This window comes from Aethalodelphis obliquidens, unplaced genomic scaffold, assembly GCF_003676395.1.
Source record: "Aethalodelphis obliquidens isolate GAN/ISIS:26980383/991018 unplaced genomic scaffold, ASM367639v1 scaffold17, whole genome shotgun sequence".
NCBI lineage: Eukaryota > Metazoa > Chordata > Mammalia > Artiodactyla > Delphinidae > Aethalodelphis > Aethalodelphis obliquidens.
Window position 1 is genome coordinate 30000495 of NW_020837961.1, and position 12880 is coordinate 30013374.

A 12880-nucleotide genomic window follows, 5' to 3' on the forward strand; every position below is an offset into this window, starting at 1 on the left:
ACTATAAATGTCAAGAATTTTTAGTACCACAGTTACGCGACACTCTGAGAAGAGTGTTGAAAAATGGGACTGAATTCTAAAAAGCAGCCAAAATAATGAAGAGCTTGAATATAATGATTTATAAGGAGTAATGAGTCTGTTTGAGTCGGGGGCAGAAGAAGGCATAAATAATTCCTGTCAATGTGAAGGCCGGAGAGCTTCAGGAATTAAATAGTTGGGAAAGTTGAACCATTTTAATTGGTAAAACTGATTTGATATGAAAATGCAAATCACTTGGGTATGTTGAAGTTTGGTTCATATCATCTTAGACCTACATTTTTGAAACTGAAATCGAAACTCCTGGAAACCTTCCTTGAATGGAAGGTCCAAGCCACCTGCTGCCACGAGCTGCCCACGGTGGCGGGAAGTTCCCAGTCTGGTCTTATCAGCACCCAGCTTCCTCTCCGTTATTTCCAGCCTTTAAAAGCCTTCTTCCATTCTATTCTCCACAAAGGCTGGAAGTCCTGGCCAGAAGGGGCTGGGGATCAGCAGGGAGCCCAGGAGGCCAGAGCCCGGGCTGCGGACGGCAGGGCGTGGTGTGTGTAACCCAGGTGGCCTCCGGCAGCTCTGCCGGGTGGTCAGGGCTCAGCTGGCAAAGGGCGGACGGTCACCCTGACCCTGGGAGGCCCCTAAATAACCGTCACAGTGACCCGTGTCCTCACTTGGTTGACGCGGCCGCAGGACGTGCCTTTTTCCTTCTCCCCCCTCGCCAGGCCCTGGGCGGGGAGGGTTCTTGATAAACCTATATTCTTGCCACAGTTTCTACATGAAGGCCCTCCTACAGGATTTGGGATCAAACTCTCATGTCACATGCCCAGTGCTGGAGCTGATCTGGGCAGATCCGTGTGTCTCAGAGTGGTGTGAGGGGGGGACTGGGGGCCGTGCCTTGAGACTCCAGTCAGAGCGGGAGCTGAACCCGCACGAGACACTCCACTCCACACCCCCACAACACACACACTTCATTTAAGGGGTGGGCGGAAAGGGCTCTGGGGAATGACCATGGCTGTCTTCCTTCTAGTTTCAGATCCCGTTCAGGACGCCTCCAGGACAGGGAGCGGCCGGAGTTTTCTGGATGGCCCCCCACGAGTGCTTCAGCCCTTCCTGACAAACAGAGCCAAGGTGGCCGGGGTGCCCCCCAGCCTGCCCCCGCCCGTGCGGGACACCATGCTGGCGGCCGCCCTCTTCCCCGAGTTCCTGAAGGAACTGGCTGCCTTGGCCCAGGAACACTCCATTCTCTGCTGCAAGATCCTGGGCGACTCGGATGACAGCTACTGTTAGCTTTTTCTTTTCAAATAGAGGTTCTTGTTTTTTTAAGGTTTTAGTGCCGTGACTGAACGTTAAATGCAAAGCTGCTTACAGACACCTCTACTTTGAGACTTCCTGACGATACTTGATACGTGGGGGAGGGGGGTTTTCTGTGCGCCTCCTCTCCCCAGCCGGATCTTCCCACCTTGTACCCCCTAGAATCTAAGTCTTGGCTCAGTTTTTCCTCCTCAGAGTTCTTGGTCCTTATTCTCCCATCCCTCGGAGTCACTCAGCTTGCAGCTTAGATCACACCCAGCGAACACCGGGAGGCAGTGATTTCTGGAGGTGCCCACCTCAGAAGGCCCTTTAACAGCACGTAAGAATGCACACCTGCCCCTGTGGCCTTCTGCGTCGTGGCTTCCGTCTTCTTATTGAGAAGAATAAAGATGGAGCCCTTCTTGCCTCCGTCACACAAGCACACAGCATCCGTCCCTTTGCATTTTACTTCCAAGACTTGTATTCCGCCCAACACGTGTTGCCTTACAGCGCAGGCAAATCCACTGGTCTCAGCTCTCTGCCTGGGAAGTCAGATGTAGTTGGAGAGAATTTGGAATGCAGGGAAACGTTCTTGTTGCTCGAGAGCTTTCTTTGCTCAGTATATCACTACCTAAACACTGAAAATAGCCTTACTTTAGTAAGATTTGCACAAGATGAACTATGCCTATGCAAAATGTTACTTTGGCTTTTAGGACTTTGATCGGTGTGAACAAAGCGTGGTATATGCTTATGTAAGAAGACAGCCATCATTATTTTTTTAAGTGTTTTATGAAAAACAAACTGGTTCATCTGTGACACTGTCTCATAGTGGGTTTTTTTGGAGGGGTATGGTGTGGGGGAAAGGATAAAAGTAAACTAAATACAATCTGTACAAACCTTGGTAATTATTTTAAAATCTGTTTGCTTTTTCTAATATGTTGCACTTTGTAGAGAAACAGGAACTGTACAGCCACTTAGGGAACCAGGATGCAAAGGCAAACAGGTCGCGGGGAGCCCCGCCAAGCCAAGTGCCTGCTGGGGCCTCACTCCACACAGAAACGCTGCCTTCTGAGTCATGGGGTTCATCACGAGGCCCCACCGTGATGTATTAGTGCCTCTCTGCTCTGCAGCCTGCTCTGCCAGGTGTAATTATACTTAGAGCCATGGTCTTCCTACCACAGAGAGAGGGGCAAACACACAAAATAATTGTGGGCTAAAAAAGAATGAGACAATAGACGACTGATATTCATGGATATTAGATTCCACTCTCCTGTACTGTGGGCAGGTGAGAAGCACGTAAGCAGGGTGACCGCCCCCCGCCCCCACACACACACCCGGTTTGGAAGGAAGTTGGAAGCCCCGGGTCTCTGTTCTTTCTGTGGGCATCTTGCTGAGCCCCGGGGGTGGTCACAGGGCTGGTGGTGGTGCCTCAGGAGCACTGGTCTGGTTTTAATCAATCAGGCCCTAGTACAGGAAGGGCGTGGAGGAGAGAAGCACATCTGAGATGCTGCAGAGCCGAGGCTGCCTTTTGTGTTTCAGGGATCTTGAAGCGAGTGAGCCAGTCCTGGAATGAAGCCTCAGGAGCTCTGGCTGGTGCTGGGTGGCTCTCAGGAGTCCCGCTTCGCGGTGCTTGCAAGTCTAGGCAAGGAACCAGATAGTGATTCGTTGTACATTTCTGACTTCAAACTTGTCTGTCTTGAAAGATGGTTTGCCCGGCTGCGGTGCAGCAGCCAGAACGTGCGAGGCCCAGCGGACTGGCCTGCTCCTGGCTTCCCGACATCCACTTGCACTTGCGTAAGTGTCTCTACTGGAAAAGTCAGTGGCTCAGAGATGGAGAGAAAGGAACAGAAGATGAGTTTCAGCTGTAATGTATTATCCTCCAACTTTGCTTTGCACAAGTATGTATCTTCCAGTTTGGACTCACCAGGTATATAGGAAGCTAAAGTCACGTCTGAGAGCCGTATTCTTCAGCTTTCTGGTCTGATTTCCACGTCTCTCCATTATCTGGTGATGGTGTCGATTCTTCTCCTTGAGTCCATGTTGCTCTATTATAGAAAACCACAGTCCCCTTTGTGGAAGGCATCTTCTGGGAAAGAGTATTTTTTTAAGTAGGTACTTATAAAAAAAGTAGATTTGCTTTAAAGGAGGACAGAGATGACCGGTGTGGGGTGAGAGGCAGGAAAATTAACTAACTAACTCCCATGGTGGGGTGCTGGTAGCAAACCCACATGACAACCCAACCTATTTGGAGGTGGATGCTGGTTCCGGTTTCTGAAACCACTGCAGCCCTCCACCAGAGTACTGAGTCCAGCGTTTCTCAAAATGAAGTCAGAAAATGGGCCTGGAAATATATTCTAGGGAACTGGTGAACCCATGCAGTTGAGGGGAACAGCCAGGTGGGTTAGGTTAAGGATGGTTTGGGGGTGGTGTGGACATGCGAGAGGGAACACAGCAGAAACCGGAAGCTAAAATAGGAGAAGAACAAATCCTGGGGGGTTTGGAGGAATGAACATTGATCTAGGCAGATAGGAAGATACTGAACAGCAGGGGGTGGCGATGGGAATTCCTTGATGGGAAAAGTCTCGGTAATGAAGTAGAATGTTCTAGTCATAAAGTAATAGGTGACACCCTTAGAAATCTCTTTTGCGATGAGTTTGGGGAAGGATTTTGAACGATACTTGGCATGCTTTAAAATGTGCCAGTGCGTGGATGCCTTTGTATGCGACAGGCCCCCAGGACTCCGTGGACACGGGCTTTGGTGCAGCCCCTGAGGTTGGCGTCGCTGTGTCGAGCCTGGTGGCCCCGGGCAGCGGAGGTGAGTCACGGGTTCCTGGAGCATCACATCCTTCACCTTGATTCATAACTCAGAGTCTGACGTAAAGTTCTAGGTAGAGTGGATTTTGCGCTTCAAAATATAGGAGAGCACTGGGATACTTAAAACTGATTTTTGGAAGGGGCCAAATGTTTAAAAATGTTTGTTTTTAAAATTTGAAAGCGATTCCAGGTCGAGTTTAGCCTAAAATACAGTTTTATGGAGTGAATTAGATTCCCAGACATGAAATGGAGTAACCATTCAGAGATGTGGTTTTATTAGTAGGTACTTCCTTTCCTTCCCTGGTATTTAGAGGAACTGTGAAATGGTCCCCACTTGACTTAGTAAAATACTTTGACGAGCTGGGGTTGGAATCGATGCCTCTGTCACGTGTAGGGAGGACCATTCACTTCTTCCGTGGGTCCTCAGGGGTACCTTTTCCTCATCAAGTGGCTTGTACTTAGGTCTGATGCAGTTGTTGATTTTCAGTCCATTGAGACATCCTGGCTCCAGGGTGTTGTCAGGAGAGCATCCTCTTATGAGTAGAATCTAGAGACAGGATACGTGACTGTTCAGGTTACCTGTTCATTTTGGGCAGCCCATGGTACTCGGGGTTGAAAGTCATTTTTGATGTCTCGGAATCAGCCTGGCTGCCAGGGTCAGTGTGGGTGGGTTTCCAGCTGTGTTCAGAGGTTTGGGGTTGTGGGTAGGCTGCCCATTCTGAACGTGGGTCCGTGTGCCTGGGCTGCTCTCCTTGGGAAGTGCGGCCCCGGCGGGGGTGGGACGTGTCACCGGTGTGACGGTGAATGTCTGCAGCGCACACCCAGCTCTCACGCAGGGATGGGCCAATGTAATTGCTACCTACCAGCCGTGTATTTGAGATGGCTGGCACCCTTGGCCATTTGTATGAAACACTTTATTGCGGGACAGCTATTACTGCATGTGCTACTTCGAGTCACTGGCCAGGCCGGGGTAATTCGTGGCTCCCCTCGCGTCCCAGCCAGCTTTGGGGTATTAGCTCTTCCTGAACAGCAGCCCTCTGTAGCTGAGGCCACAACGCTTTAAGTCGTTAAGAAGATATCCTTGGCCCCTTCTCGCTTCAGCCATCAGACTGTAAATCACACAACACTCATTCTCCATCAGATAACAGCTGAAGACAGAACACTGTCAAACCGGTTGATACTCCATTTCTTAAATCACATCACGGAGGAAACATTTTAAGAAAATGGAGCTGACTTTTTTTTTTCCTTTTTGAATGATCGTCATAAACCTAACGCTTTAGAAAGAGCTCTCAAAAGACTGAGCATTGTTTTCGGGATAATTTTGCCTCAATAAATCCTCTCTACGTTCAGGCGTTTATTAGGCCATTACTTGTTTTGGAGGACAGATCATCCTGGCAGCTCATTAACTGGATAAACGGGGGCTTCAGTGAAAGGTTTTCGTTGAGGCTTTGTAGGGACCAGAGCGACAGGGGCAAAGTTCTTTGGCCTCTGCACTTGGAATCCTAAGACAGGGGCCGATTTTAGCTGGGAACGCCCCTCCTGTCCTGTCATCATGGTGAAGTTTGTTCCTGTCACCCACACAAGGGACAAGGTCGCCAGCAAGGTCTGCCCGCATGCGTCCCATACATATCTCAGGTATCTTTGGGGAGGCTTAGATTTACTGTGTGCTTTCCGAACCTGACAAGGGTTATGGCAGCTCTTAGGCCGGATTATGCATTTCATGGAGCTGAGGCTGCAGAAGTCTGTGCTTCTTAGGGCAGCAGCTGACTTTTTACTGGGACAAGTCTAGAAAAGGCCCACCTGTAACAAGGTACCATTTTGCCCTGCAGATATTTTAAAAGAGATTATTTGGTGTTGACAATATTACTTAAAGGATTTTTGCTAAGACGTCTGACGAAGGGAGACAACAAGAGAGGATGTCAATCAGCGGTTTCCATCTCACCATCGAGGGTCCGCTCTGTTCACAAATAATCCACAAATGCAATTTGTCTAAAATCTACTGAAGAGGCGTGACAGCCATTTCCATGCTGCTTTTGGTGGTGGGTAAAATAACATGGCCTTTCACATAGATCTAGTCGTTTTTTTCAAATAGTCCTATGTGGAATCCTTGAAATTATGTGGCTAAATTCAATAGACATGAAAAACACAATATGGATTGTGGGTCCTGGCCGTAAGCTATATATTGAACTAACCAACCAACGCAAAGCTCTAGGAGAGTGCTTACTTGAAAACAATTCATAGCCTTCTTCCAGATTAGCCATAATTACCAAAAAGAAGGGATGGAGCGAGCTCAGCTAAAAACACCCTTAACTTGGTATAAATAATGACAAGTTTTTTTCCCTGGGTTGTCTACATCTTAAAAGATGGGAACAGAAGTTCACCTTGATGCATAAGCCTGGACAGAGTCAAGAAGCTCCTTCCTAGACCCAGAGTTTAAAAGCCTAGTGGATGGCAGCACCCACCCCTCATACAGAGGGACTCCCACAAAAGGTTGTCCATTAATTTTGCTTTATAAACTTAATGAACTTTTGCTAAAAACGGATCCCGTGCCAGGTAGCATGCCGAGTGCTGCGGCTGCCACCCCTCCCCTCCCCCCAGAACCAGCCGATCAACCAACCCCCTCCTCAAGCCACAGGGCACCCGGGAGAGCCAGTCTTCCAGCACGTTGCCCTCCCAGCCTCCAGGTGTGCAGGCTCCAGTGACAGATGGCACTGGCTTCACCTGTGGTGCCAACTCATACATTTCAATGAGATTCCCCCCTGAATAGCAAACAGAGAACCAGACTAAACTCACAATCATGCAAAAATGTATTTAAAATTGTATTTCACTGAAGCCCAGTTACAAGTAGAGCCATACTTTGTGAATTTCTTAGGGTGTTAGATAAACATATATTTTGAATATCTAGTCAGGTTCCAGGTAAGATATCTGAGCTGTGCTTTGATACGTTTTTTCTTTCTATGAGCAGTTACAACACCACAATCTCATTTTCAGGATTTCAGAAGTGGGTCTTCAAGACAACAGGCAGTTGTCAGAGCTGGATGAGTTAGCATTGTAAAGATCCAGTGCTTTTTTGTGTGTTGAGGTAACTGGTTTATAACATTATATGTTTCATGTGTATAACATTATATTTTGACTTCTCCATACACCACAGTGTATTCACCATCAAAGGCTGAGTTTCTGTCTGCCACCACATAGTTGACCCCCTTACCCGTTTCGCCCTCCCTCTACCCCCGACCCCAGCAATGGCATTTTTCTCCCGAAATGATCAGTCCATAAGACGGTTTACATATGACGTGATATTGTTGGTAAATGGCCTTCATCTGGCTGTCCCCGCCCCTCCCAGACCCCACTTAAGTAAGCCCTTGATTTAAAATGGTCTGGAAAGATCGTCCAGTGCTTTCTGTAAGGGTTGATGACCAAGAAGCCAGACCTCTGGTGAAAATGGAGTTTGTAAAACAAAACTGAATCTTATCATTTCTTACAAAATCATGATCCCGCCAGATTCCAGACTCAGGAGCCACGGGGTGGGGGGGTGGGAACTGGCTCTGCCTTTCTCTCTCGAAAAGAGGTTTGATGAAAATGTTTTACTGTCAGGCCCAGGAGTTTTCAGTACTGCAGCGGGATGCGCGAGGGGCACGCGGCTTCCTGGTGATGTAACGTACCATATTTTCTTAACACTTCTAAGTCACTCATTTTTAAAAAAGTTAGTTTTTTCAAAAACCTTACCTCTTCATGCTTGTCTGAAATAAGCCAGATGACTGGTCCCTGCTTTTCTGGCTGGGAAGAGGGGCAGTCCTCTCTTTACTCCTAGTTAGGGAAGTCCTGAGCGATCGTCTGCAACCAGGAACCACGAGCTGCTAAGTTGGTGACTCTTCTCCGGGTCCCCAGCTACCACTGGAGCACCGTTCATGACGGAAGTGTTTGTGCTCTTCTTAGTACAAGAGAGAATTCAGTGTAAAATCAGGGCCTCCAATGATTTTCTTTTATGTCACAGTTTATTTGACATGTGCTTTTAAAAAACAGCACTTGCAAAACTGGTCTTTAGTGTTTTGAGTCAGAGGTAACAAAGGCGTGCAGTGAACAAAGGGGTGCCCCAGTGCGACAGAGAAATAGTATTATTGCCATGAGAACAGGGGTGAGGGCAACGCAGCCTCCATGGACTACTGTTAACTGTACCACAGTTACCATTAAAGGTCAAGATTTTGATTTACTAGCTTACCATCTTATTCTTTCCAGGCAAAACAAATCAGTTTAATGTTACAGCTTTTTTTCCGCCTTTTAAAACTTTTCGGTCTGAGGGTGGGGAGGGGGGTTTGTCCACTGCACAATCTTCGACGTGTAAGTTAATTTTTTATGTGATGTTTCAATATAAATTTTATTCATTAAATTTATTTGAAAACTTCTGTTGTCTTTTTTTAACCAAAAAAATAAATAAATCATTTATTCTCAGACCTCTGCCTTCTGGGATCCCTGGGCATTGAATGGGCAACATCACTTTTACTCAGTGGATGGGAGAATACTTATTCCTGGTACTAAGACTAATGAGAGCGCCGCAAACAAAATACTGCATCCAGATCACGGCCTCTCTTCATCATTGCTAATCCCCAGCACTTGGAACAACGCCCGGCCCTTAGCACGTGCTTAAAAATATTTGTTGAGGGACCTGCGGAATGAAACGTTTTCCTAGGGTGGTGACGGTATCTGAAACAGCATGTGGCACTGAGCTCGGCGTCACTGCGCACTAGGACGTGCTGTTTCTCACCACTGCTGCACCTCCCCCGGAAGCGTGTGATGTCGATGAAGCAATGGCGCCAGGCTTGGTCTGCGTGGAGGTTGCACCTCAAGGCGCAGGTCAGGCGGGGCGTCTGGCTGGGGCCTAGGACGTCAGCGCACAGGCTCCAGCCCGGCCGTGGCAGGGGGACCCGAACCTGTCACGACGACAGCTGCCTCTCCAGCACCTCCTTTATCACCGTTGGATCTGCTCGGCCGAGAGTCGCTCTTCGGACCAACCCGATCAGTTTGTTTATGGCCCTGGGGTTTCCCTTCTTTACATCCGTGACCTTTAAAGACAAATTATTTTAGAGGAGAAAATAGAGGCTCTCGCCTAAAAATCTTAAATCAAGTTTACGTTTATGGAAACTTAAATTCAGTTTCTTTTTTCTGTATTAGATATAGAATGAGAAAAGGAAACAGGGGAGGCGGTGACCTTCGGAGGAGGTTTCTGGGCTCCTGGCAAAGGAGGTGTCTGCTACCCCGCCTCCTGATTCGAAGGGAGTGAGGAGGACTGTGACGTGTCACAGCTGAGAAGCCGGTGCACAGGACCCGGGTGCCGGATCGTGAAGCCCCTGACCCTGCAGGGGCTCAGCGGGCTCTCCTCCCCTGACTCCCTGCCAAGAAGCTCGTTCGCTAGAAGACAAAGCCACGAGATGGCAACGCTCCCCGAGCTTCTGGTGGGGGAGTGCCTGGCTGGCAGGCTGGAAGGGCTGGGGCAGGGGGCGCTGAGTGCCTGTCAAACAGCCACCGCGTCAGGGCCACCCGCCCGACCTCCTGCTTCTGATCGGCAACAGCGTCTGCGAGTATCTGCGCAGTGCTGCATTCTGAGTCTGAAACTAAAAGTGCGTCTTTATCAGTCACTCCAGATGAGGCTGGAAGATGGAGATTGCCGAGACCCTGCACAAGCTCATTTTCCTTATCGAGAGCTCTTTACAGAGCTGTTAGTGTCCCCGCAAGCTGATGGGCAGGTGGTATCATTCTGAAAGGGATGCTAGCAATTTTGTTCCCCAATGAAAAATCTCTCTGGACAATATGATTAGACTTGGGGAGGGAGGGATGCGCCTCATTTTAGCTCTTCTATTGTGTTCTACGCTCAGAACACAGAATGACTTGATTTCCAGCTATGTTCCTGTCAAGGATTTTCTCCATAATTTACAAATAATTTTCCCTTCTGCCTTTCTTCCCAGCTCTCAAAGGCACGGAACTGAAGTGTTTCCCTGTCTCTGCCCCTGTGCAGTGCTGCCTGCTGCTTCCTGATAGAGAGGTCCTCTTACAAAGCAGAGCTCGGCAACCTTGGGAGAGGGCCGCAGGCCTGGGAGGTCGAAACTTGCTAACACCCCCTTCAACCGAAACTCCATGAGATCAAGCTCCACGGGGGGGATTTTCCTTCTAGGAAAAGCTGTATTTTTCCAATAGTCACCTAATTTCATCTCTTGATTCTAGCTTAAAACTGACAAAAATAACTGGGGGATTATTGATGAAACCGGGCCAACCATTATTAGGAAGCACTGCTGGGCTGCGAGGGGGAGAAGCAGAGGGGCTCCTGGCTGAGTCCTCAGGCGGCCCTGGCCCTGGGCCTCTGCCGGCGACCCCCTGCCCACCTGCCGCTGCGCGTGAAGACCCCCTTCCCCCGAGGGGCTAAGTACCACTTGAGGATGTGCCTCCAGCATGGAGCGGCAGAGCTGCTCCAGTGCCTCTGCATCCTGCATCAGTTCAAGCTGCTTTTCTGCAACGATCTGTGCTGGGGTCTTGCCCTTACTCCTCCACAGTTCCTGAAACACCTGCGGGCAGAGAGAGGCGGGGTCAGCTCTTCTGCCAGCTCCACTTGCTGGGGTGGAAGAGCAGTCAGTGGATTCCCAGCTGCATGCAGACACACCCGGGGCCTCCCCGCGCCGAGCTGTGCCCTCAGAACAGAGCCGGAGACCCTGCCGGTGGAGACGCTGGCGGAGACGGGTCGTCCCCACTCGCCGACTCCAAGGGCACAGCAGGGAGGGCGGGGAGTGTGAGAAGATGATCACTCACAGGGCCCCTGCTGACGGGAGTGCCACGGAATTAATTAATTGCAGTGACATGTTGGTGAAGGATGGGGCCACACGGGCTGCAAAAGGGAACCACTGCACTTAGAGGGGGTCATGAAAACTTGGCCTCTGCTGGGAAACAGGAGTTTTTTCAGGGAGGGGGCGAGAGAGGAGCCCATAATGAAGATACAGAATGGAAACGAAAAACATAAATCACAATCCTTGGGGCCCAAGGCTTACCACATCCATCCCCACAGGTGGATGTGGCTCGGAACCTGGCTAGGATAATGAGCAGTTGACGGTGTGGGTATTTTTCTACTTAAAGAGATAACCAATTCCCAAACTTAATAAAGTTGGAAAAAAAGGAAGACACTTGTAAAGAAGGGGTGTCCCAGGGCAGTTTTCCACAGTGCCTGTTTCTCTAGTGTGAGCTGGAAGGGGAGGGGATCCCGTTAGCCTCCATCTCAGCCAGCAGTCAGCACTGAGCACTTTCCAGCCACGAGCCCCTCTGCCCAGAGCAGTGTGCCTTCAGCTTGGCTGTCAGGCGCCCACGGTGACTGTGGCCCAGAGGCGTGTGGGGCATCCTTCCGAAAGCGCACCTACAGGGCACACTCTGGCGATCACCACACAGCCCTGGCCGCGTACGCAGACCTGTCCCCGCTCTTAGAAAAATACTGAACATAAGTGCCTCCAACTCAATTCTTCAAATGTGTATTCAGCCGACAATGAGAAAGGCATTGAGGAGAAAGGGGCACACAGCAGGTAAGAACCTCCCCTGCTCTCAGCGGACGTACTGATGGCGTGCCCACAGCACAGGAACCGGAGAACAGACGATCTGTGATGCGGATAAGACTCAGCGTCTGGAGAGCTTCTCTGCCCCCTTTCCCTGACAGATTTATTTCTCTTGAATAAGACCTACAATTTTAACACATTGCTCCTAATTATAAAATTTAATATGTGTTCACTGTAGAAAATACGGAAGGAAATACAGAAAAGACAAAGAGAAATCTTACCCAATTCCCATCCCCTCAAGGTGACCAATGTTAGTATTCTAGTATTTTCCCTTTCATGGTTTTCTTTCTGTTTTGTAACATAATTGTGATCACAGCACATATACAATTTGTAACCTGCTTCTGTTTCACTGATTACAGAAGTACTTTCTTGTATTAACAAAAAAATCCAATATTCATCATGATTTACTTAAATGACCCCCTACTGGTAGATTCGGACCAGTGTTTATTTTGTTCATCTGCAGAGTCTCCTAAAAAAGTTTCTAGTTGAAAATGTCCAACATTCAGGAAGAGAGAATGGAGATCCCGAGACCAGATCCCTAGCTTATAACAGAAGTCACCTGCAAGAGTGACTGATGAGAAGCTACACAGCAACTCTTTACAGGAAAGCCCGGCAGGTGTGGATGCTGCTTGCAGCCCAGGCCTGGGAGGAGCTGAACGCCTGGCGGTCACAGGCCCCTGCAGCCGAAAGTGCAGAGCTGAGCTGAGCTGGCCGCCCAGGGGTCAGCCTTTGCCTGGCACCCAGTACACCTGGGACCCGACAGGCCCAAACACTGGTTGGATCTGCTTGGGCCAAAATAACAAGAATGAAGGCAATTGAGGCAGTCAGGGACCAAGGCCAAACCACACCTTTCAGAAGGAAAAGCAGGACAATGCTGGGACGACGCTTTTACATGCAGAGAGGCTGGCTGCTCCCTGAAAGAGTGGGGAGGGGTACCAAGGAGTGACCTAGGGAAGCACACCTCAGCAGCCTCCAGGAGCAAGTGCCCGGTGGCTGCAGGGTTCTCCCACTCCCAGAGTTAGAACATACCAGCTTACTCACTTCCCCAGTTAGCACCCCTGGGCTGACACAGTGGATTCCAGAATCCAATCCTCTGCTTGTTCCTATTTAAGGCACAGATTGTGCCCTCCTGGCTGTAGCCCAGCAGGGCGGGAGCCACTATA

General features: G+C 49.4%; 2 protein-coding genes across 13 annotated transcripts in view; one reads left to right on the top strand and one right to left on the bottom strand.

Moving 5' to 3' along the window:
* The window catches only part of FHIP1A (FHF complex subunit HOOK interacting protein 1A), a 278113-nt gene extending 269578 nt beyond the window's left edge, over nucleotides 1-8535 (top strand). For 10 of the 11 annotated variants that reach the window (XM_027117171.1, XM_027117173.1, XM_027117176.1 and 7 more), the window contains one exon: nucleotides 1058-2225. In XM_027117171.1, coding sequence (XP_026972972.1) covers nucleotides 1058-1317 — 260 coding nt within the window. In that variant the 3' untranslated portion in view covers nucleotides 1318-2225. Of the gene's footprint in view, nucleotides 1-1057; nucleotides 2226-3023 lie in introns of those variants that run through there. The other variant, XM_027117175.1, reaches the window with a different exon arrangement.
* Nucleotides 8536-8552: 17 nt separating this feature from the next.
* The window catches only part of GATB (glutamyl-tRNA amidotransferase subunit B), a 75695-nt gene continuing 71367 nt past the window's right edge, over nucleotides 8553-12880 (bottom strand). For both annotated transcript variants that reach the window (XM_027117181.1, XM_027117182.1), the window contains 2 exons: nucleotides 10554-10688; nucleotides 8553-9194 (listed from right to left, as the gene is read on the bottom strand). In XM_027117181.1, the coding sequence (XP_026972982.1) occupies nucleotides 9066-9194; nucleotides 10554-10688 (264 nt within the window). In that variant the 3' untranslated portion in view covers nucleotides 8553-9065. The remainder of the gene's footprint in view (nucleotides 9195-10553; nucleotides 10689-12880) is intronic.